At 41.8% G+C, this 26567-nt stretch overlaps 1 protein-coding gene across 5 annotated transcripts in view; it reads right to left on the reverse strand.

Annotated features, from left to right (window-relative positions):
- Positions 1–26567, reverse strand: part of LOC134531738 (uncharacterized) — a 618769-nt gene that overhangs the window by 163418 nt on the left and 428784 nt on the right. The window contains exon 1 of one of the 5 annotated variants that reach the window (XM_063367607.1): positions 528–820. The exons of the other annotated variants lie outside the window; for them this stretch is intronic. Coding sequence (XP_063223677.1) covers positions 528–665 — 138 coding nt within the window. The 5' untranslated portion in view covers positions 666–820. Of the gene's footprint in view, positions 1–527; positions 821–26567 lie in introns of those variants that run through there. 5 annotated transcript variants of the gene reach the window in all.

The following is a 26567-nucleotide window of genomic DNA, read 5'->3' on the forward strand; positions in this document are numbered from 1 at the left end:
TAAGGTATAATTATTTGAATTTTAGCACAACACGAAATGAATCCGCGAAATTCACGGGTCTCTAATAATAGTAGAGACCTTAAAATAGATCCGAAATCATATAAACAAATCGTTTTTTTTTCCAGAGTGAATTCGTAAGTATTGTTATGGATATTTGTTATGCATAGAGACCTGCAAAATTCGCGGATTCATTCTGTGATAGGCTAGAATTCAAACACACATACCTCTTAGATAATTTTTCTATTGGCTTACTGTTCATCTGGACGAATCTCAACCAGTTATAAACCCTCAAACAAAGAAGGATCGAATCGCAGACAAACCAGCTGAGACGACTTACAAGTCGGCAGCCAATGAACTTGCGTTATTCACCCGAGTGCACAGGGGTACGTGCAGTCTATCCTGAAGGCCATCGAAACCGCGAATTTTGCAGGTCTCTAGTTATGCAGTAGCCAGGCTTGGCTCTAGCTTGGTTGGAGCAGCACCGGGCACCCCGACACGGCGCGACGGAGGGGGGGAGAAGCACTCACCGCGGCCGAGATGGAGCTCAGCTCCGGGGCAGCCACGCTCCGGCGACACCCCGACACGAACACGTGGTGCGACACCAGCAGCCGGTACTCGTCCAAGGACGTGGCGCGCTGCCTTCGCCTCAGCGTGCCGCACAGCATGGCCCGTCGGTCCCGCCCGGCTCGCCTGGCGGAGTTAGTACCGTACCGTACCGTACCGTACCGTACCGCGCGCACTACCACCACCACCACTCCCGGAGGGGGGTGAGCTTCCTTCCGCAGACACGGCCGCCAGGTGACTGACTCGGGCCGCCGCCGCCGCGTCGCTACCTGGTGTGCACACGGGAGGAGGGGGGGAGCAGCCGGCACACTTCCCCTCCCCTCCTTCCAGGTACCCCTCCTCCTCCTCTTCAGGACCGACGACCAGGCGGCTTACGTGACCGACGCGCGGCGCGGACAAAGAAAACACACGAGAGAAAGAATGAAGCTCGTATGTGCGATGGGGGATGGGGGGGGGGGGGACCAAAAATAACGACGAGAACAAGTTTCCTCTCCCCCCCCCCCCCCCAACCAAACGAAAAAAAAAAATTTGTTGGACAACCGGAGGCGGGAAGTTCATCTCTGGAGCTATTTCTAAACCCATATCGTAAGAAACCATGCCTCTTTTACTTTACTTTTTTTTTTCCTTTCTAGCTGGTTTTTTTTATCATCATCTCCATCTTGTCCGCCTTCAAATCGCATTTTTACTGCCTACTCAGTAAGATGGGAAGTACCTTCTTAATATTTTTTTTTCTGAAAAAGGAAGGGGAAAAAAATGTGTGTTTCCTTGCTACTCAATGGAGTCTAAATGACGCAAAGAGGTTGTGATTTTATTCCAGAAATAGAAATGCATCCCCGAAAATAGGAATAAAAAATTCAATAGGCTACCAGAATAGCTTCAGGATGTCATGTAGAAATACATTGAACTACCAGAGTAAATAAATTGCCGTGATCGTTCACACAAGACGTTTATTACCTGCGTTCGCAGAACTCGTTAATGGGCACAACTAAACTTTTGCAGTACCGTTATCGAATTAGTTGATTGCGAAAATCTGGAAAACATGATAGGTCAGGCCAAGCCATAATTACTGCCTAATGAAATCAGTTAAAGTGGAACAGAACTTGTGAAATAATACTCCTGGTTTCGGTTTTCCACTGTTTACCAAAAGTCACCACGTACGATTCCTGCCCGTCTCTAAAGCCTAATTTACTACTGCAAACTAAAGAACGCACAGAAATATTTAGTACTTTTCTTAAAATATGACTGTGTATACTTGGCCAATAGTTTTTGATTATCGGGTTAACGTCACCTTTGTACACACAGTCAGTCAATGGTAAATATGTAGAGTCGCGGTATATGCGGAAAAAAAAATGCTAAAAATCCGAAAATACTTTTATTCTATGCTCTTTCACTTCCTCTTTTCAAATCAACCGGCGGAGATAAGAAATTCCAAATACTTTAGGAGATATAGAATTTTTTTAATTTTCATCACAATACCTGCGTATTCATGCTGCGATTACCATTGTTTCTTGTTTACGAGTATCTATTATGTTTCTTATTGGACAATTTTGTCACGTGACAGTTCCGTGATTGGCCAGTATTCAAATGAACCAATACGTGATTATTTATTTATTTATTTATTTATTAATGTTCCGTCGGAGGTATCGCGACGTAGGTGAACGACTACATTTCCTTCTAATAGCAAAGGAAATGTACCCGCCTCCAACTTAGGTGGGCTTTTAACGTTTCTAATTTTAAAGTCTTATTTTTTATTTGGATATTGTTGCGCAAGTAATAAGTAACAAAAAAATTTACGTGAGTTGTTAATGTTCATCATTTGTCCGGGTTTGTTAGGTCAGGTCAGTTACATTATAAATACTTTAAAACTAAAGAACCATTGAAATTAAATCATATTATTTTTAATGTACGCTTAGTTTGAAAGTATTCATAATGTAACTGACCTGACCTAATAGACCATTTTAGTTCCTACTGATCATCCTTTGTCACGGTTTGTTTGGTCAGGTCAGTTACATTATAAATATTTTAAAACTAAACAGCCATTAAAATTAATTCACATTATTTTTTATGTCCGCTTAGTTTGAAAGTATTATTAATGTATCTGACCTGACCTAATCGACCATTTGATTTATTACGCATTCACGAACACAAGGCAAAATAACAAAAATGGCGTCGTTCAAATGGTTGTACAGGTGTTGTATTGCTAAATTAAAAAATTCGATATCTCCTAAAGTATTTGGAATTTCTTATCTCCGCCGGTTTTAATGGAAAGAGGAAGTGAAAGAGCATATAATAAAAGTAATTTCAGATTTTTAGAATTTTTTTTCGCAAATACCGCTACTCTACATGTTCAAAATTAAAAAAATTCGAATCTCCTAAAGTATTTGGAATTTCTTATCTCCGCCGGTTGATTTGAAAAGAGGAAGTGAAAGAGCATAGAATAAAAGTATTTTCGGATTTTAAGCATTTTTTTCGCATATACCGCTACTCTACATATTTACCGATTTTCTTATTATAAATATTATTTATTAAGGGGGACTAGGTCTCGCCAGCTTGCAATCTCAAATATTTTGAAATTTCTTGCAATATAGTATCCGTTCCTTTTTTTTTTGTTTTTCATGGCATTGGACTTAGCTTTGGCTATTTGTTTGAAGTCAACACTTGTGAACTGGTGTGATTATCACGACAGTTGTAGTCGTCCACGTGAAGTAATAACTTATTTCCTCGCGGCGCTTACAGACTATATAGAGCCTGTTAGTAAATATGTGGTTACAACAACGTATAGAAGTTAGCTAGAGCTATGATTTATAATTGACTTGACATGCCAAAAATTCGGGATAAATAAATTAAAATTAGAATTACAGCAAAAAGACGGAAAATCCAAGGTGACGGTGCCTAATCCATTTTGAGGGATTTGCCTAGAAATGCATCCTGACAGCAAGCACCCTTGCATTCGTCGTTCGGTAACAATTTTTCGCACCAGATATCTACTCAACGAGATATGGATTCTGCCAGAAGTCACGCAAATGATGATCAGTGGCGAAAACATGCGTTAATTTTCACTGATTATGGATAATATTTAGTAAAATACACGAAAGCTGCAGGAATAAATTTAAAAGGTAAAGTACTCCATCAAGGACCCTGCCTGCCTGGGCAATCATGCGATGTGCAGAGTTTCAGAAAAACCAAGCGAATTGAAACCTTGCAAAATATATCAGAGTGGTGTATTTTTAAGATAATAATTTAAGAATACACTGGGAGCGAATGCGTGGTTCTATTTTGTTTTTGAACTGTATTTTTGATGAGTGAAAATAAATTTTTTGGCTGTTAAAGATTTTTCAAAGCACTCGAGATGCTTGCGTTACACCTTAATCTTCACTGTTTCGCCATGAAATGTTATGGTTACCGCTCAAATATTATCATTTCCCTAAGCACGACGAGACGACTGCTCGCCTAGCGCTTAGGGGCAATACCGCTCTAGAAGCACCACGCCTCACTAACACAAATACACCCCTGACTAGGCGGGCTTCTTAATAGGAATCTCGAGAAAATGAAAAAAACGAACATGGCATAAACTAGCTTTTATTGCCATCACTGTCAAGAAGACACTGCGGTTTTGCCACCGCAACCAATCCTTGCGCAATGGTTGCAAGACGGCCGGGTGTGTTCCGAACGCGGACGGGAAGACGGGCGAATGTTCCCACGGCAAAGCTGCGCGGCACGAGCAGTGGTACGGGCAGAAAGTAACGACCGCGGGTTTAGCTTCAAGTCTCAGGCGACGAGACGACCGTCGTCACTCGTCGCGTCCGACGCGGGCGGTGGATCAAACAATCTGACATTTTACCAGATCATCGAACGCCAATAAATTCTAACAGGAGTACCAAAGAAAAAACTGTGGCGGTCCTATACGAGGAGCGATGAGGGTGAACGCTCTCCTACAGCCTCAAACACCCTAGAATTAATAATAATAAAAAAAACTTCAATAAAATCTACTCCATAGCGTTGATTAACCTTCCAAGACGTCAGAGATGCGTTAGAATAGCAAAATCGCCAAATAGTTTATTATTGTTAAGTGCGCACTAGGAGACCAGCGGTAGTCTGGCCTGGTGGCCCCGTACGGCCGGTAACGTCACGGGCGCATACCTTTGGGAACTATGGAGGCCCGAGACCTCGCCACCCCCTGCTCCCGCTCCCTCCTTCGTCGGCGCAGTCGTCTTTCCCTTGGTGGCCTGGGAACTCTGCGGACTTACAGGAGCCGCCGCACTTGGGAGTGATGTGGCTCCGACGCGTTTCTGGATGCTTCGAGCGTCGGGTCGGCCCGGGATGATGCGACACGTCACAACCGTTCCAGTTCATTCCAGAAATACGGCAAACTGATTTATAAGCGGTGACGCCCGGCCTCCGAAGGAAGTGAAGTGCGAGTTCAGCGAAGAAGGCGTGAGAACACACCCTCCGCCCCCGCCCACAATGTCTTGTATCGTGTGTACCTTCGTTGAATACACTGAATATACAAAAAACCCAAAACAATTTTAAAGCAACTCCGATCAATGCAAGTTCGAGATTGCGTCTGGTAACCAACATAGCAGAAAATGCACCTAAGCACACACTCTAACTGCATCCGCAGCAGAGTGGCGCACAAACCCCAAGCGAACGGTGCAGACACGGAGCGACGGGACCGTGCGTGTGTGGTCGAGACGCACGAGACTGTGTTGTGTGTGGACAGGTGCGTAGTAAGGGGCGAACCACTGTTGAGCCTGGCTCTTGTGAGAAGTGAGAAGTGTGAAATGTGGACTTGACAGATATTTAGTGATTAATGAACAGACTTAAGTGCGGTGATTTAATTAGGAATGTAAATATTAGTAGCAAATAAAACTGTATAAAAAATTGGGCCATCATTATGAAATTATCTTTGAAAGATTTGTGCAATGGGAGTGCATGACTTAATGTAAGTTTTTGGACATATGTTCTTAGCAATGGCGTATGTCCAAAAACTTACATCAAGTGATCATTACGAACCTGTTTCCCCCAAATCGTAACATTATTTTTCAAAATGTTGGACTACCCATATATCTGGGAGGTACTGAACACCCACCAACACGCTCCTAATTCTTAGCTTGGTCCGCCACTGAAGAAAAGCCAATGTACGGTAAAACGATATTTAAAATAGGTAATAATAAGCTGCCATATGGCAAGGAAAAATACACAAGAGATAATTAGCAGACAGCGCTGTGGCTTGGCCCAGTGGTCAAGGTCAGTAAAGGCCCGAGTTCACTCGAAAATATCTTAACGCGACGGGTTAGCTCGATGCCGGACTATAGAATGTGTTGAATGCCTGCGATTAAAGAGCTACGATCGTGGTTCGCTGTTCATCTCGGCAAATGTAGCTTAATCGATGCATTTAATACAATAGTAAAGGGGATTTTGTGTGCAATTTTAGAAGTTTCTCGATATAACTTACATATGATTTTTGAAATTTTAAATTAACAGAAATATTGTAATTTGCAAACACACCTGTCTGAAAACATGTACGTCAACTAAGAACTCTGTTGTTATGAATGGTGCTACTGAAGCATACTGTTACACAGGAGCCTAATAAGGCTAGTTCCGGAAGTGATCTGAAAGATAAAATGTAATATAAGCTTTAATACAAATTGTTTTACGTTAATTAGCCTAATATTCAATATTATAACAAATGTTAAGTACGATATATTAGGCACATTATGTTACAATGGAAATCAACGTTTCCATGAAAGGTGTGTGTGATTTTTTTTTTCACATACCGTAACATTAATTGTTCACTACTGGCTATCATTAATTATATACAGTGTTGGATAGAATGCAATATAACGGCTACTAAGTGCAGCAATGCGTGGAAATTCAACTGAACATTCTAAAACTTAACGTATCGCGGGAAGTCGTACAGTTATTACCACTAAGGTCTGCAACTAGTTCAAGCTTTAAAAAGACTTACAAATGTTTTACCACCGAAGGTAAATAGTAACCAATCCTTAATCAAAACGTATTATCAAAAAAATCTAAAAATAAAAATTCTCTAGCTTTGGCACAGAAACAAAGACTAGGCAATTGAGTTCTCTCCAAGAAATGTTAAGAGTAAAAGTGTGCAGTCGGTTGAAAGGGCAGCAGTTCGAATAGTAAAAAATAAAAGTTATTTGCGTCCATGACACCGCTTAACTGCAGTTTGGTTTCGAAGGACAAACTTTCACCTCCGCTTTACGGGATAATGCGCGCGGAAAAATTGACCCGTATTACGTTTCTGCACCACTAAACCTTTCACCACACGGAACTGTTAGTTTCCGTCACAAGGCTGCAAGGGAACTTAGTGTCTTGAATAAAGAGTTTCCCAGTTAGCTATATAATTATGTATCACTTTAATAAAATGAAATAACTAATATTTATGGAAACAAGCCAAGGTACAAATGAAAAATAAAGAATTTTGTGTTTATTAATTTGTTTTGTTTTGTTTTAAGCCATCATATCAGTACAACGGAGCTACTAACGTTTGAAAAGGAGAAGAAAAAAGCTAAGCAATGCTTACTGGACTAAATAGATTACCGCATCTGCAGGCGACCTAGAGATATTTTAAGATGTCGAAAGTTAAAATGGTATCACGGAATATCTGAATTACAAATTATGCACACGCAAATTCTTAACAATGATTTACCACAGCAAAAATAAATTCAAACAACTGTCACAAATCGATCATAAACTGACGAAACGAAACGAGGATGGTAGAGTTTTAAGTTTAAAAAATGTATGTAACTGTTAGGGATTTCATAATCAAAATGCGTTAACTGCGGTTTTTCCTTAAAGTTCAGTGCCAGGCCAAGGGATGCCGATGTGAATGTCATTACAAATAATTTGGTCACCTGTTTTTGGTTAGCGTGCCCATTAGTTCATCAATTCCATCCGTAAATCCAAGCTATAACTAACAATGAAAGTAGCTTGATTCTCAACTTATATAATTTATACCTTTTTATAGCTCTAAAATACATATTTTATTCTCCCATTGTAGCTAACCCTTGAATTATCGTGATTCCCTAAATTGTGATGATTATTACAACCATGGAGTCACATGGCACAAGTACTGAACATAATGCAATTATAACCACACAAGAAACGTTACACGCAAATGTGTGTCAGTTTCGTAATTTCTAAAATGCATTTACGTAAACGTTTAGATGGCCTAAAATTGGTAAATTCGGAGCGGAGGACAGATAAAAAAATTATGATTGTGTAACTATGCGTAATTATTTGTAAAATTTAGTACAAATAATTTCTCGATATGGACCCCGCATGCACAAAAATATTTTAACTGAATGTACCACACACAAGATTTAATTAAGTTTTATTTTAGGGACCAAAATAATAAAACTGCAAGAGTGATCGTGTATGTTGGCCCCAACCTAAGTTCCTCTTCTTGCCTGGGGTAGAGATGATGAATGCTAGTTTGTTGAAGATGCGTTTGACACAAAGTACGTAAATTATGACTGGACGCAAATATCTTGCAAGATTTTTTAACGACAAGTACACCTGGTGTTATTATATCATTACCTTGACATAAGTAAAAACAACCGGAGTCAAGGGCATGATCAGTCTTGAAACTATTTTAGATACATAAAGTAAGCCTTATTTGTACGTCGCGAACAGCAAAGTTACATAGCCGCTAAATATTCCGTAGTTGTTCGTAGCTCAAACGTGTTGGTTCGCCTTTTTCCTGTGCCTCAAACGTACAAAATTGCTATCAGATAGAGTGGACTTCCGCCCTCTTGAAATTCAAGATAATAGCCGCCGTTTGGTGTGCGGATTATTTTTTTCATCTCATGGCTCGACATACCACAAGACATGGATTTGGACACTAGCAATCATCAACATGCGTGGTCTTGTGTAACTAATATGATCTGTGTCACGTACCTTGTTTTTCTCAAATATGACTGTTCTCAACCGTAGAACCGGCGGTACCGTTACTTGCAGAGCGTCGCGTATGGTTGTTTACGAACGCTGACAATCACAAGAAGTTTTTTACGGACATTGTTGACAGAAGAACAGTGGCGGAAGTATAAGTATAAAACTGGCAATACTTTCAAGAACCGTCAAAACTATACGTGACCTGCTAAAAAAAAAAAAATATATTCCTCTCATGGTAGTTAAAGTTGGAGTTTGCTTATTAACACAAGATTAAAACGTAAAACAACGATTGTAATCTACCCACAGGGTCTTGTGATGGAGTGCTGGCTGGTGGGCCGAGGTGTCCATGTTCGATTCCCGGCCGTGTATGCGACCTCCCTAAACCCTTCATCCCGCGGACGGCAATGGCGAACCATCGTAGAATCACCCGGCCTCGGCAAGCATAGAAACCTCACGGCTGCTATCAACGTGGCGTTGCCTGTGCTCACAACACCCAGTAATGGGAGAAACGACTCGTCACCATCAAAGATTGTATCTTTTTATTATTATTATTATCATCACGTTTTTAATAACTCCTTTTCTTGTCTGTTTGTCTGTTCGGTACAAATTTTGCAATCGATTTTAAACTAACTTCCAGAATAAGTTATATATAGACTTAAAACTTTAAACATAGCTTAGAAGCTGGATGACAATTCGCACACACAAAAAACTAAAAAACAGAAAATAATTTAAATTAATAAAAATATATATCAAGTTTTTAAAACTGACTAAAAAATATAAACTAATTTCTCCTAGCCCCATACAGATTGTCCTGAAAATTTGTGATTGTGAATTTTTAAAACCTACAAAAATACTTGTAAGATATAAAACGAAGAACGTGTGGCGCGTGCAATAGATAATAGTACGTAGTGTAGGGAGTAGCTGTCGTTGAAAAAAACAACTTACACATCAGTTCATATTATTTGAAGTGCAATAAAATTGTTATTGACTTAGGTGAACTATTCATGTATCAATTACATGCGCCCCACGTTTATCGTTTTAAATCTTACAAGTATTTTCGTAGGTTATTAAATTCACTATCACAAATTTTCAGGACAAGCTGAATAGACGTTAGAAATCTCTATGAGGTTATAAATTTGTATGGGGTTAAGAGAAATTATTTTATACTTAACAGCCGATTTTCAAAACTTGATTTATTAAAAAAAAAGATATTAAAATAATTATATTGTCATAGCAATAATTTGGACATGTAATTCAAAATTTAAATAGAAAATAAAATGAAAGGGTCCAATTTGGTGAGACTTAAAACGTTCTAAACCGTCGAAGTACGAGTGTTGAAATTAGCCCGGGGCCGCTCTACCGCGGTAGGGAACGGCTAGCGCGGTCGAGCGGTAGCAGCAGGAACACTTCGCCACGAGGCGATACTGCTAACGACACCCCCTGGGGCCCGTGGCGAGGGGGTGAGAGTTTTACAGCCTTCCCCCAAGCACACGCGCGCACGTGTTCACGACCGCCCTCACCTGCGCTCTGGCGATCACTCGGTGAGTTAGCTCCAGCCTCGTCTCTGCGCCTCGCCAGTCTCATCTGACGGTTGTCCTCAGTCATATTACTATGTAGTTATTGCAAGCCCCATCTAGCGTTTCTTTTTGTTCCTGTCAGCTGTGCATGTCTTCATCACACGTAGAAATTAATTACGCCCCAAGTCTGATCAATTTTATACATTAATCTATTAAGTGAACCCGCAAACTAGTTATAAATATATTCAAGTATCCATCAATTCTGAATATATATATATATATATATATATATATATATATATATATATATACACACACACACACACATATATATAATTCATCATTAATTGATTAATTGCACTTTTAAGAAGCAAATGAAGGAAATACGCTATTCAACACATTGTTATTTTTATATGTTCTGATACTCGTGTGTGCGAGCGAACATCAACACTGCGTGGCGTACAAGTTGACAGCAGTCTAATAAAATTAGTTCTAAAATATAAAAATCATAATGAGATGGTAAATAATAAATGGCATAGTTATTACATACACAAGTCGCTAAATTTTCTTACAGATTGACTTTTTGACTAATTAGCACAAGCATTAACTGCACGTCAATGTAAATACTTATATGCAGCGGTAGGTTACACAATGAGTTAAAACTGATCATAACCATGACTAAAAAAAAATTAATTATCATTAACAGGAAGTAGCGGGGTATCCATAAGGCGAATGCAAAAACATATGAGCAGTAGTGCATTACAACGTAACGCTGGGCCATTGATAAAGTCCCTATCGGCACGGAATAGCGTGTAGACACGAACGTTTTTATACAATCCAAAAACTGTAAACTGAAACGAACCACACTGAAATTTCCATAAGTTTTATTTTAGGGACTAAAATATTAAAACTACACGTGTGATCGTGTATGTAGGCCTAAACCTAAGTTCCCCTTCTTGGCTGGGGTAGAAATTATGAATGCTAGTTTGTTGAAGATGAGTTTGACACAAATTTCGTTAATCATGGCTGGACCCAAATATCTAACGAGATGTTTAACGACAAGTACACCTGGTGTTATTATATCGTTATTATTTTGACGTAAGCAACGAAAGTCAGGGGCGACAAGGCTGGAAATAGACGTATACGCAATATGTCCGCATTGCTACGTGTACTCACAAAACCCTTTTGTAAACAGTTAAACAGTTGGCTTGTTTAGTAAATATTTAATTGGAATGTTTTGAGATGAAACGATAAAAAAAAACTTATAGTAATGTCGAAGGATGCTAGAAAACATTACGTGTACCTGTCGTCGGCGGGGGAGAGAACCTCCCCACCAGTTGGATCGGCTAACTGGCGTGATGTGGAGTCATGATGGTGAGCTTTAGAGGCTTGTAAGTGCGCTGGATTTTCAAGTAGGTCCTCCTCACTTGTCGGCTGGGGTACTTTTATACCCGCGGAGGCCAGGCGTGGAAGCACCCAGAAGCTGCGTGTTACGTCACAAGTGTCCCGCCCGCGCTCCATGACTATTTCTTGCCAGGGGAGGGGGGCAGGGGATGGCCATGATTGACAGGCCGCTAATGGTCAGGCGACACGCACCTCTCTAGCTTTTGCTGGAGGGGGGGGGGGGGTGGTCGTAACCTCCCGGATTCAGCGTAACAGTATCATCACTTGGTTCATGTTTTTTTTTTTGTGCTGTCCAAAGTTGTTTGTCTGTTTTCTGTTCCTGTTACAACTGACTAGTCGTTGTCAACCCACTTAAGTTCATCTCTGCGGTAAATTTTATTTTATTTTATTTTTTTTAATTTCTTCAACGGAATTCTCTGTTCTGTCAATTCAATGTAACATTTGACATCGGCTGATTTTTGATTCTTTTTCTTCTTCTGTGTTTTTGTGAAATCATATTTCTTGTTTATAGTAGTTTCTCTATTGTATACATTGACAACCAGCAATGGCATATTATCATAGCAGAATTTTCGAAGAACGTTGGCAGAATTTAGTACAGTAATGCGCAGTTTAAGCATTAATTGTTTTTTCAAACGTTGATACGTGATCAAATTACTGCTTAACATGGAAACTATATGCAAAATGGTGGCCCTTATTTTTCAACTTTCTAAAAGTTTATCTCCCACCCCCCTTTATTTTGTTTCAATTAAAAAAGTTATGTGCCTAATTTTAGCTCTATCGGACAACAGCGAGGCAGCCCTCACCGACAATGCAATTTTGGGATTATTGCACGAACATTTATTTTTTCAGATAAAAAAATTATTTTCTGGCAGATTTGTATTTTTAGTGACGTTCACTCCTGTTAGAAAACTATTATGGAGTGGGAGCAGAAACATTTTAACATTCATAAAAAACATCACATAGCTAAGGGCCACCCTAACATGCAATGTTGGTACGTGCAGAGAGCGGTTACGTGGCGCACGCAAAGGTTATCCTGGACGAACCGTAGCTGGGGTGGAGAGGTTTTGAAAAAGCTTCCACGAAGAAGCGATGGCGGCACTCTAAGCGGACCCCGGGGAAGCAGCTCCCCTAACGCACGGGAGGAAACGGATTTTGGCACCGGAAATGACGCTCGGGTTGCGCTCGCGGGGGCTTTTATACCGCGACCGGCAGGGAGGAGGAAAAAGAAAAGAAGACGGCTCACAGTATTCCAAACGCACCGCACCTTATATATTTTTCTTCTCCTTTCATTCTCTTTTTAGCTACGGCCGGATATTGCCGCATCCCGCCGAGCTGAGAAACGCGATACGTCCACGTGTTCCACGCAAGGCGTTACTTGCGAGGAACAAGTCTAGTACTAACTGCCACTTGCATGACCACATGTCATAAGAACGGGTTCGTAAGAATGAAAAAAAAAAAATTACTAAAGACTGTAAAAAATTTCCGTTTTTATTTCCCGATAATCAAAAACATAAATAATTATACATTTCGTCTGCTGCTACAGTTTGCCTAATTCTTGAGCCGATGGAAACCCTTCAAAACCAAAGAAGTATCGAATCTCGAGCATTTCAGTTGATTCGTCTTTCAAGTGAGTAGCCAAAGAGCAGGTGACATTGACAAGGTACGTAGAGGAATGGGGAGTCTAAGCTAGAGGTCACTGAACCTGTGGAGTATATGCTAGAGGTCACTGAACCTGTGGAGTATATACTAGAGGTCACTGAACCTGTAGAGTCTATGCTAGAGGTCACTGAATCTGTAGAGTCTAAGCTAGAGATCACTGAACCTGTGGAGTATATGCTAGAGGTCACTGAACCTGTGGAGTATATCCTAGAGGTCACTGAACCTGGAGTATATGCTAGAGGTCACTGAATCTGCGAAATCTTCCAGTCCCTAAGAGTAAATATTTAATTTCTCTATAAAAATTAGCGTTTTCATTCGAAAAGCGTCGGTTTCTAACTTTGGCTGGAAAAGTCCGTAACTCACGATGCGATTTGGCGAACTGACGAAACACTGTGGGCGCAATACTGAATGAATGTGTGTGTGAGTGTGTGAGACAATGACAGTCCAACATAATAATAGTTTTAATTATGTTTAAATATTTTCTATTTAATATATTTTATGTTAGTATTTAAATATTTTATAGTATTTTTATATTTAATATAATAAATTATATGGCTTATATAAGTAATAAAATAGGATGTTACATTGTAGATTATTCATCAATAATTGCTGTAATTTGTATGTAATTTCATGTTCTATCCCTATATATAAAATTTTGACGATGTTATCTCTCATTGTTCTGTTTACGAGAAGGCGTACACGCTTTAACTGCGCCAAACAAATGTTGAATGAATCAATAAGCTGAAGTGGTTCTAGCCCCTTTCTCCACACAATGAAAATCTGCTTACGCTCCTGATGTGAACGTTTAAGAAAAAAAAATCAGGTATATTAAATCTACATGCTGAAATAATACACATATGGTGCCATTTTACATGTAACAATTTCATGGTGTTTATATGTATATATGTATGTATATGTATATATATACACACACACACACACACACACATATATATGGCACAATTTTTTTCTTCCACCCAACGAGATAAACTATTCATGATCCCGAATCGTTTCTCGAATTCCATAGCGTTAGTTTTTATAACGCAGTAAAATTCAACAACATTTTATGGCAATGGCTCTGAAGCAGTAAAAAAAAAATGGATTTTTAAGGAATTTAACGAGGCGTACGAACACGACCACCTTCACGCTGCCATTAAGAAAACGACGAAAGGCTATTAATTATGAGATTCAGGGACGTGTGGAAACTGGGAAGTACCGCCTGGGCCGTCGTGAACGAGACCACTAAGGAGTCACAGCAACTCGCTCGACCAAACTGTACAGCGGCACGCGGGCCGAGGTCCAAGGTCCCTGCTGCTGCGGTCACGTGGTCGACCGACAGTGGAGCATCTGCACCGCGGATAACATCACTTACCTACAAGGATGTTCAGCCGAACCCACGAACAAGACTACCTGACTACAGTGTGGATCAAGCTTAGAGTGGAGCATCTGCACCGCGGATAACATCACTTACCTACAAGGATGTTCAGCCGAACCCTCGAACAAGACTCCCTGACTATAGTGTGGATCACGCTTAGAGTGGAGCATCTGCACCGCGGATAACATCACTTACCTACAAGGATGTTCAGCCGAACCCTCGAACAAGACTACCTGACTACAGTGTGGATCAAGCTTAGAGTGGAGCATCTACGCCACGGATAACATCAATTACCTACAAGGATGTTCAACCGAAACCACGAACAAGACTACCTGACTACAGTGTGGATCACGCTTAGAGTGGAGCATCTGCACCGCGGATAACATCACTTACCTACAAGGATGTTCAGCCGAACCCTCGAACAAGACTACCTGACTACAGTGTGGATCAAGCTTAGAGTGGAGCATCTACGCCACGGATAACATCAATTACCTACAAGGATGTTCAACCGAAACCACGAACAAGACTCCCTGACTACAGTGTGGATCACGCTTAGAGTGGAGCATCTGCACCGCGGATAACATCACTTACCTACAAGGATGTTCAGCCGAACCCTCGAACAAGACTCCCTGACTACAGTGTGGATCAAGCTTAGAGTGGAGCATCTGCACCGCGGATAACATCACTTACCTACAAGGATGTTCAGCCGAACCCACGAATAAGACTCCCCGACTACAGTGTGGATCACGCTTAGAGTGGAGCATCTGCACCGCGGATAACATCACTTACCTACAAGGATGTTCAGCCGAACCCACGAATAAGACTCCCCGACTACAGTGTGGATCAAGCTTAGAGTGGAGCATCTGCGCCGCGGATAACATCACTTACCTACAAGGATGTTCAGCCGAACCCTCGAACAAGACTCCCTGACTACAGTGTGGATCACGCTTAGAGTAGAGCATCTGCACCGCGGATAACATCACTTACCTACAAGGATGTTCAGCCGAACCCTCGAACAGGATTCCCTGACTACAGCGTGGATCACGCTTAGAGTGGAGCATCTGCACCGCGGATAACATCACTTACCTACAAGGATGTTCAGCCGAACCCTCGAACAGGATTCCCTGACTACAGCGTGGATCACGCTTAGAGTGGAGCATCTGCGCCGCGGATAACATCACTTACCTACAAGGATGTTCAGCCGAAACCACGAACAAGACCCCCTGACTATAGTGTGGATCACCCTTAGTTTGCAGTACAGAGTACACGGCATCCACTGTTTCCAGGTTGATGCATCGTTAATTACATTCAGTTACTTAGTTTTTATTTAGTTTTGCTTTTTGCTGATTTTTCTTAGACTATAAGAAAATTCCATTATTACATTTGTAATTTTGAAAGAAAAAAAATCTATATCAAATGCTAATTATTTCACAGGAGAAAATATTTATACCTGATAGTCACTATTAATTACAAGGCATACAATTAAATTATGTACTAAATCAAATAGCCAAAAATTTTAATAATACTTTATGCAACAATTTTTTTGACAAAATCGGTTGAAATCAAGTTGGCATATTTTGAGTTCCATCTCCTTAGAAGTGAAAATAAAATATTATCATATTACGGTCTTGATGGAATACGAACAAGAAAAAGGTTTTTCCAAAATTTGACTTGCCGAATATTAGGTTTACGATACATTTAACAAAATTTCCATTACCATAAAAGATTTGTGTCTCAATATGTAGTGTTCTATGGCCAATAACTGGCAACAGAACACTCTGAAACACAGACAGCGCTAATGGCAGAAATTGAACGGTGGAAAGAGAAGAGTAAATGCCCTTTACAGTACACGATGCAAACTAAGGATGAAACCAGCTATTATCCTGTTTTATCAAGGTTTTCAATAATTTTCCACTGAAAATACCATCAGTAACTTATCTCAAATGTTATGCTACTTTCTAAATCGGCATAGTTACAACGTACTTAAGGATTATTTGATGTGACAAATCTGGTTTACAGGGTAGAAAAAAGGCCTGAAACAATGTACAAAGTGAAGTGTCTTCCACCCACTCAAAAGGACAACTACAAATGGGATCCAGCCTAATGTGTCGAAAAATAAAATTTGGCTCAAAAAATACTCGGCACAATAGCATTAAAAAAAAACTGAAATAAAATACAATAAGCATGATATATTATGAGCCTTTGTTCTACTTCTTCGTTTAAGTTCCCTGATATAATATACATTTCCCTGAGTATTTCCTGATTTTTCCAGGTTATCCCTGATTTCATTGATGCTGGACACCCTGATAAACAAAAAATTAAAATAGCTTTAATGAAACCTGAAATTTTTTTGACTTTTTTATTCTCAGGAGAAACTGGACGATTCAGATGATACTGAAATCACTAGAGAAAATATTAAGAATTAACTGTCATTTATCAGCTGTTATTGATTTGTTGACATTTATGACTGAGGTTATTAGAAATGTTATATTTGCATCACAAATTTATGAGTTCGAAACCCAAGCCAGATGGATATGTATCCCCTTTTCCAAATGTAATGCAAAGGCTGTAAGAAGACTAAAAACCTATTCTTACTTGTATATATTTAATTATTTGAAATCAATGGCGCAACAAACTGGATTAATGCCTCAGAATAGGGATGGAAACTTTTAAGGCCTGTAAAAAATTTTCATATCGAACTGCGGGCTCACAGCACAGAGGGAATGCTCATAAAGTCCAAACCACGTCTTTCTCAATTGCATCTGGCTCACATTGCTGGCACAAACATGAGCGTAGCTAGAAATATACCTAGGGAAGGAATATTCTCATGTAAATTTTGCATACTAAAAGGTTATTCAGACCATGGTCATTCGCAATAGGCTCATTAGAGCACCTAATATTTTTAAAAGTTCATAATTCTTATATATTTAAAATGCTAAATATTCAACCAAGGAGAGATGGCGCAGATGTTAAACGTCAGACCCCCCACTGGTCAGTACAAGGGTTCGAATCCCGGTACAACCATTCAGATTTCAGTTCAGTTTTCCGCGTTTGCAGAAATTAACGCCATGAGTCAGTATGTACATGGCCAAATCTTTCCCGAATTTCCCTGTCTTGTAATGACGCCTCCGTCTCTCATTACAATGTTATCAACGGTACTTCGAACCTATTACTTATCTAACTTCTACATGTTCAACGGTACGAAATTAATTTCTTCCTTTTTTTTTTCTCTTTAGGCCACGTCTGTCAGTGACAACGACCAACCACTGGATTATTAGCTCCTGTAGACTTCCACCACCGATGTTCTCCAACGACTTAGAAATGAGCTCCCTTAGACCACACAGCGCCCGCGAGAGATAAAACGAAACGTTTCAGTAAGAAAAAAGTGATGTTCATCCTTCCTTCCCCCTCCCTAACTACATTAAGCTGGAGGAAGATGGGGAGGAAGGCTTTAGGTGGAAGGGGGGAGGGAGAGGAGAGAAGAAGGCCGTGCATGCGCTGTTTGCACCTGGCCCCAGAGTCACGTGGGTCGCTATCTCGACGTGTGCCACCTGTCTTTTGGCCCGGGCCATCTCGGCGGCCGCGTGCTAAACGGGCGGACCAGCGGCTGGCTGCCCACGCCGTGGTCACTATTCCTCGCGCTGCGAGTCGGCGAACACAAACTCATACAGACTCCCAGCTGGGAGCAGCGTCTACTAGTCGCGGTACCGTCATGGGTCAAATCAAAAATTACGCACCTAATCTCTGACCTGCTTTCACACCACAGGGATGTTCTGTAAACCAAACCTTAAAATCTTCACAAACGAAAGTTGACGGAGTAGGAAAATTAAAATAGCAGTGTAAAAGTTGACTACCTTATTTTTTTAAATATCATTACCAAAAATACAAATCCCTTTCGTACATGTGAAATATAAAAGTGAATTGAACTGGTTGTAGGTAAAAACTTAATGCTAAGGTTATACTAAGAAAAACACGCTAAAACACAAATTGGCATAACTGCGTGCCAACATTCTAAAATAATGTGTAAAAGACAAACGAGTAAAAAAACCTAATAAAAATTATAATGCAATATTTGGACTATGTAAATTCAAAAATACAACGACGTATTTAAAAATGAATAATTTATATATGAATAATAGTGCAGGCTTTCAGGTTCCCCGTAAAGATATTTTCACAAAAGTCAGAATAATTTTAAGGAAGCTACCAGTAACTGTTTAAATCGTAAATTAGCGAACATTTCATACGTCAACGTCCAGTTGTAATTTCCAAGTAGATAAGGATCGCAGGCTTTCGCGGCCATGGTCTGAAGAAGCTTGACTTCTGGGCTGTAGCCGCTTCGGTGATATATTCGCCTTGGACGCGGCTACAGCCCAGACGCCAAGCTACTTCCACGCAGATGTTGGGCATGTTAAATCTTCAGCGGAGGCCAGACCATAGGGACGACGCCACTTACTCTCAAATTCCGTTGACAGCAATGGGACAAATTGGTGCGTTGGATTTGCACACTCCCCAAACACAGTGTGTGCCTGGCCAGCTTATAAGCAGCCCAATATATGACTTTTCCTAACCTAATTAAAAACTAAGTGTATTTGTAGGCGGGATCCGGGTTAGGGAGGGATTTAGGTGCGTCTCAGACCTAGTCATACTGGGAGAGAGAGGGTCGCATGCATCATTTGCTTTGTTCGGAGATTGGCCAACCATGGCAGCGTTTGGCGCCATGACTAGCTCCCCTCTCTTACAAATAGCGTAAAACTATGCTAAGTTGGGTCCAGGTAAAACCTACTTAGTCAAAGGGTAAACCATGGGCACAGACATGAGGGATGCAAGGATATGCATTAATTGCGTAGAGTATACGGGATACAGAGGATGGTATGGATGAAGAGTTGGACAGAGTAGAAGAATGTCTACCATGCCGGAGGGGGGGGGGGGGGGGTTGGGAACTTGGACTCATGATCCACTTTCATATTCATATTTTTATCCACTGCTGGATCGCTCGCGTCCCTGGTGGCGAGTGTCTACACTGGCCACTATGTGATACGCACACTCGGAAATAGCCGACATCTTCATAAATTCGTAGGGCGTGTTGAAAACTGTAGTCGTCCCGCACATATTCGTAACCGTCACCGCGTACTCTCTTTCGAGAAACGCCCTTTCGACGCTGACCCCAAACGACAGCAAGGCAACTCACTCTCCTAATCAGCTTACCGCGTCTGACGTCACTCCCCCTCCAGTTCCCCTCCTAGTGCGGAAACTCCGCGCAACTCACTTCGGCGCGGAATTTAAGTATTTTATGCACACGGAAATCACCTAATAATTTACGTATCCATAATTTTAACTACCTTCCCTAATTATAGATATATATAAGAATATAAAAATACATTTTCACAATAAAGTAAGTTCCCAAACTTCACAACTTCTTTTCCATTGTCAACTTAAGGCCCCTGCGTACACATGGTGCGCAGAGCTTTAGGAAAAACAAAGCGATTTGAAAACTACTCAAGACATCCGAGTGGAGTCTGTTTACAAAAAACATTTAATAATTCACTGAGGGCTGATAAGAAGTTTTGTTTCCGGATCAAGTTTTAAACGGTGTTTTTATAAGAGTGAAAATGGCTAAAAGGCGTGTTTTCAGAGTTATTTTTTAAGCATAAAACAATCGGTATAGATTCTTCAAAGCACTTAAGGGACTTGCATCACACCTTTAATTCATTTATCCGCTATGTAACATAAAGATCACCGGTCAAAATTTAAAGTTGGGCTATGCTCGACTAGAAGACTGCGCGCCTGTTCAAAGCCTTCCGCTTAGAGGCGACACCGTGCTAGAAGCACCAGCGAGCGCCGCTTATCATCCCGCCTCACCAACACACTCCTGATTAGGTGGGCCCCTTAAGGGGCCCGCCTCGTCAGGGGTGTATGTGTGTTAGTGAGGCGGGATGATAAGCGCGACGCTCGCTGGTGCTTCCAGCGCGGTGTCGCCTCTAAGCGCAAGTCTCTGAACTGGCGCGCATTCGTCTCGTCGTCACAGGATAACTGTGAAATTTGAGCGGTGACCGTAACATTATATGGCGGAGAAATGAAGATAAAGGTGTTATGCAAGCCCCTTAAGTGCTTTCAAGAATCTGTACTGATTGTTTTATGCCTAAAAATTACTCTGAAAACACGCGTTTTAGGCATTTTAACGCTTTCAAAAATACAGTTTAAAAACTTAATCCGAAATTAAAAGTACTTTTCGGTCCTCAGCGAACTCTTAAATGCTATTCGTAAATAGGCCCCACGCGGATATCTTGAGTAGTTTTGAAATCGCGTTGTTTTTCCTGAAGCTCTGCACACCGTGTGTGTGCCCAGGTAGGCGGGCCCCTTAAGGGGCCCGCCTCGTCAGGGGTGTATGTGTGTTAGTGAGGCGGGATGATAAGTGCGACGCTCGCTCGTGATTCTAGCGCGGTGTCGCCTCTAAGCGGAAGGCTCTGAACTGGCGCGCAGTCTTCTCGTCGTCACAGGACAACTGTGAAATTTGAGCGGTGACCATAACATTATATGGCTGAGAAATGAAGATAAAGGTGTAAAGAATCTGTACCGGTTGTTTTACGCCTAAAAATTACTCTGAAAACATGCGTTTAAGCCATTTTAACTCTTCTAGAAATACAGTTTAAAAACTTAATCCAAAATCAAAAGTACTTTTCGGCCCTCAGCGAACCCTTAAATGCTTTTCGTAAGCAGACCCCACTCGGATATCATGAGTAGTTTTGAAATCGCGTTGTTTTTCCTGAAGCTCTGCACACCGTATGTGTGTCCGGGTAGGCGGGCCCCTTAACAACTTATTACACTCAAAGCTTACCAAATGGCTTAAGATTTAAATACCTTAAAATACAGAACAGTCTTAAATATTATCAATTAAACCAAGCATATACAGCAAAACTAAAATTACTAAAAAAATTAATTTTAAGTCTGTAAATTATTTAAGTCCAGCGTGCGCTGATAACTAAGGGTTACAACACCACACGGTCGCTTTTCAAGCATCGAGAAACTTCATGTCTGTGGAAACGACATCTCGAAATTGTGTTTGACGAGCCTCGATAGTCACAAACAAACTCTTTTTTATATTTCATTTTCAACCACTGAGAATTTTCAGTCTTTTGTTTGGGAGTTTCGAACCGAAACTCAATTAGCTTTAGTGTCGGATATTGAGATAACATTTAATTTATCTTTTTCCTTAGTTGCAAGATGTGCACATATACCTACCTTTTAAAGGTGATGGCAATTTTATTATTTAAATTCGAGATTTTTTAAGTGGTTCTGATGAACATGTTTTAATTTAAAACTTTGATCGGACACTCAAGGGTAATCGGTAAACACCGTTTTGGTTAGTAGTCATCCATCAAAAAAGTCACAGACTTCCAAATAGTCGAGACCATCCAGGAGCCAACGGCTGACCATCCAAACGTCAGCGATCAGCCACCTAAGAGTCAATGATCATGCCCCGCTTGCCCGCCCCCCCCCCTCCCCTAGTTGTGGCCCTGATCCCAGGAGTCGGCGAACGAGACCACCCAAGTATCGGAGAGCAACCAAGAAGAGTCGGCGACGGGCCAGCGGGGTCAGCGGGCCAAGAAGAGCAGCGCGGCCGCTGAGCACGCGGCCCGCAAGACAGGAGGAGGATGGTCGGCAGCTGCGCGGCCGAGGAGCGCCATATGCTCTCTATCATGAATCTCGAAGAGGGGGGGGGGGGGAGGGGGAGGGAGGATGAGGAGGGCGCCAGGTGAGGCGAGGCGACAACCTATCTGAAGCCTCGCTTCTCTCCACGCGACGACTCTCTACCCCCCCCCTCCCGCCCAAGAGCCAGCGTGTTGGCCTTCTCGCTGCAGCGCAGCTGGTCGGAGCGCGCAGACAACACGCACATCACAAGTAGGGCTGGTGCAACATCGCTCTTAAGAACATCGATTTTCACACGAAAAAAAAAAGTATCGATACTAAAAAAAAAAAACATCGCTCTGAAAAACGATATATCGATGTTTTTTTTTTCCGGATGTTTAGAAAAATATACTTTCGAAATATATCGGGAAAAGCATGCCGAAATGACTTCTTCAAAAGTTAGCGCTGCACTGTGCAATTTACGCGCGAACGCGACTGGGCGTCCACGAACGGAATGAATGAAATGAATGAACGAACGATCCAACGATGAACGATGACGATGTTTTTGGACTTTCGTCGACAATGCCGTCTGCGCGCGCCAGCTAAAGAAGGGAATATGAGCCCATTGGAAGTGTACAGCGGACCTTGCAATCCCGCCATGGTACTACATGGTCACTTGTGACTCTTCTTACTCTTGCAAGAGTGAAATCATAATTCAGATGATTAACGCTACAAAACTTAACGACGCGTACTGCATTAAGATGGGAAAGCATAAACACATCGTAAACGCGGGGTTGTAAATCACGCCGAGTCTATTTCTGTTCAGTGAAATGCGTGAGTGAGTTAAGCGGCCCGTACGCACGCGAGTCTTTCTCGCGAGTCCAGCTCGACGAACTTGGCTCGCGATCCACACTCCGATGTTTTTGGCTACACAAGATACAAACACACTCCAAACTTTGCTCGTAAATTTCAGTATTCGAAATGAGTTCGTTGGATAGTCATAGGTGATTATTGTGATATTATATTCGCGAGAAAAGGGGGCGGGGGGGGGGGGGAGGACAGGAAATTTGGGCTATTAAGTAGAGGCAACAAAGAAGAAGAGGTTCACATCCTTAAAATTTAAATTTCGTCAATATTGACAGGCAATATTAGATCGATAAAGTTACTCGTCCACTAAAGTGGACACACTATATCTCAATGTTACATGATCTTGAGTGTGTGGGTTGTGTACCTACATTCTTGTGACATTTTACTTTGTGGCTATGAAATAAATAAATTTTATTTAAATTTTGTTAATTATTTTAAAATATTCGTATATAAATATTAGCATTATAGCGTAAGATTATTACGACTATATATATATATATATATATATATATATGTATATATATATGTATGTATAGACACTGGGATGCGAAACGGTCCCATGACCTGCTACATAAACGTCAATTTAAGAAACTCGTGGACAAACTTAGTAAGAGAGTCGGGGTGCTAAAAAGCATCACACATGGTTACTTGTCCACCAAATCGCACACGCGCAGTGCTTGGAGTAGTATTTAAACCCGAGCCAGGCTCGCCCTCCCCACACTCGCGCGAGCCAATGGCGAGCGAGCCCCCTCCTACGGCCTTGTCCAACCGAGAGCCCGGCTCGTCACAGCCGCGCAAGTGCGAATTACCTTCTTCGGAGGCCGCACACCCTTTGCGTGTGCGGGGCAGCTTCAAGCAACAAACCAGAGAACCGGTAGGACAAGCTTGCAGTCCGAGGTGATTAACGATGCAGCTGCCGTCCGTAATTGCAGTGCCGTAAAACACTCACGTGACTTGCAGTACTGACAGCGGACAACTAGAAGAGGTTGTAACCACTACCCCACCAGCTGACGCAAAAACCTGCGTAAACAGCTCTGGTTCCTGTAATAGGATTAATTAGATAGCAAAAGTAGACTTGAAGCACCTATATTTCTACGTGTCGATGATTTGGACCACAGCTATCTTAACAAGCCCTACAGGCTACTATCTTGGGCCAGTTATAGACAAGGAGAAGGAGTGGCTACCCGGCCAAACAAGGTGATGGCTTCTCTTGCAGACGGCCGCCAATCACGAGGAAGAAACCGCTGGTGCAGGTGTACCTTACTGCAGTCTAATGACTTAATGACTGTAGAGACCTGCAAAATTCGCGGATTCATTGACCTCTAGGATAGACTCCACAGTCCTTTAAATACTCGCGGAAATGACACATGTTCATTGGCTACTGACGCGTGAGACGTCTCAACTAGGCTGTCCGTAATTCGGCACTTTCTTGGTTTAGTGTTTCCCATTGGCTCATAGTTCCCCGGATAAAATGTGGGTCAATCGCAGAAACGGTACGAAGGTATAGTTGTTTTGATGCTAGCCTATCGCGAAATGAATCCGCGAATTTTGTATGTCTCTAGTAATGAGCGTTCAGAAATATTTCGTGGAAAATACCTGCCCCTAATAATCAGAACCAAGTGGGGCGCATCGGACACATGGATGGACCGATCACACTCGAGAACAAAACGCATATCTGTTTCGAGTCTAGCCTATGAGTTAAATACAACACCAAGTTAAGTAAAGACAGAAAAAATCGCGGATTCATTTCGCGACAGGCTAGAATACAATTACGTCTGCCTGCTTCAGTGATTGGGCCACAGTTTATCGGAAAGACTTCAACAGAATCCCAGTTAACAGGTGTCACGAGTCAGTAGCCAAAGAGCAGATGTAATTTGCCCGAGTGCATAGAGGATCATGGAGTCTATCCTATAGGTCAGTGAAATCGCGAATGGTAAGGTATCAAAGCATCTTATGAGTGCACGATATCGGGAGATACTTTATGTAGCGGCCCTCATAGTTTTCCCTGAATGCTTTTTTCCCTGAATGAACAAATGTCTTTAGAGCGAAAAACATTTTTTTTTAACATAACCTTTAAGATAAACAATGTAAGTCAAATGACTCTATGCCAGTTCCTGAAACGCCACAGTCGTTTAGTCTTAGAAAGCCTACCGTGTTCATCCATGCAGCTGTCGTCGTATTGTCAAAATTGTATGTTCAGTTTCATCTTTGGGTGCGTCCTTGCGTCGCTGTGTTGTCTAAATTGTGCTTTTATTTTCTTTCTGCAGTTGACTGTTCTAGTTGCGACTATGACGTCGTCGTCGGCCCACAGCGTTTGTCTGCACTGTATTTTTTTTTTTTACCCCGACTCATTTCTTTCCACTGGATCTCGGCGTGTTACATTTGACACCAGGTGCTATTTATTGGTTTGTCCTCAGTGTATTGTCCGACGTTGAAAGCGTTATGTCCATAAAAATTGTTTTGAATAAACCTTCCCCACTGCACGAAAATACTTCAAATCAAACACCACAGTTGAAACTGGGGGGAGGGAGGGAGGGAGAGAGAGAGAGAGAGAGAGAGAGAGAGAGAGAGAGAGAGAGAGAGAGGAGAGTAAACACTCTTATACCGACATCGGGTGATCAGCGACGTCTGACAGGTCCTCCCGCGCGAATGCCGCTGGCGGAAGGACCTGCGTGGAGTCGGCCGTGCATGAAGTGATCACTAGGGACACGCATATTTCGCGAAAACATTCCGCGACTAGCTGAAAGTTAAAACACTGTAGCATCGTCTGAGTTTCGTGGTTGGGTGAGATTATTTCAGTTCCACGTCGATTGCTTACAACACCAATAACAATAACAGTAGTTGAGTGCGGAAGCAAATGCGTTCTGAGTTTCCCAGTCAAATAAGGCAACGACTTCTCTCGCAGACGGCCGCCAATCACAAGGTAGAAACTGCTGGTGCGGGTATACCTTGTTGCAGTCTAATAGGCGTTCAGATTTATTCGCGAAAAATGCCTGCCCCTAGCTGATCACACACGTGTGAATGCTCGCATGGCTCGAGGAGTGCCGGTCGTGGTCGGCCCGGGGCAGCTGCGAACTGAACGGAACTGAACTGAACTGAACTGAACTGAACTGAACTGAACTGAACTGAACTGAATTGAAATGAACGGAACGGAACGGAACGGAACAGGCAACACAGACGAGCGGGACCGCGGGCGAGACGAGTTACAGCCGGACTTTGGGAAAGTTCCCGGTACACTCCCACCCATGAACCGACTTCGCCCACGCAGCCAGCTGCCACAAGCTGCACCTCCTAGGTACAGTCTGTGTCGGAGTGACTTGTTTCGATGGTCTGCCGATGTTGTTCTGTCGACTGTGTTTGTGGACAAACAAGCGTTGTTGCCAAATTTCGCGAAACAAACAATTTCTTTGCAACTGACATTTTGGAAATCGGGCACCACCGGTGCTACTTTTGAAAACAGGCACGTTACATGACACTGATTTAGAAGCCCTGTTTGCTCAAGAATGAACAACGCCTAAGGAAATTCTGTCTGTACCATAGTAATCGATCACTAAAAGATTAAAAAACAGGACTGTTCGAAACTGTCATACACTTATGTAAAAACGTTTGAATCCAAAAATTTCAAATTTTTC

Source organism: Bacillus rossius, chromosome 5, assembly GCF_032445375.1.
Source record: "Bacillus rossius redtenbacheri isolate Brsri chromosome 5, Brsri_v3, whole genome shotgun sequence".
Taxonomy (NCBI): domain Eukaryota; kingdom Metazoa; phylum Arthropoda; class Insecta; order Phasmatodea; family Bacillidae; genus Bacillus; species Bacillus rossius.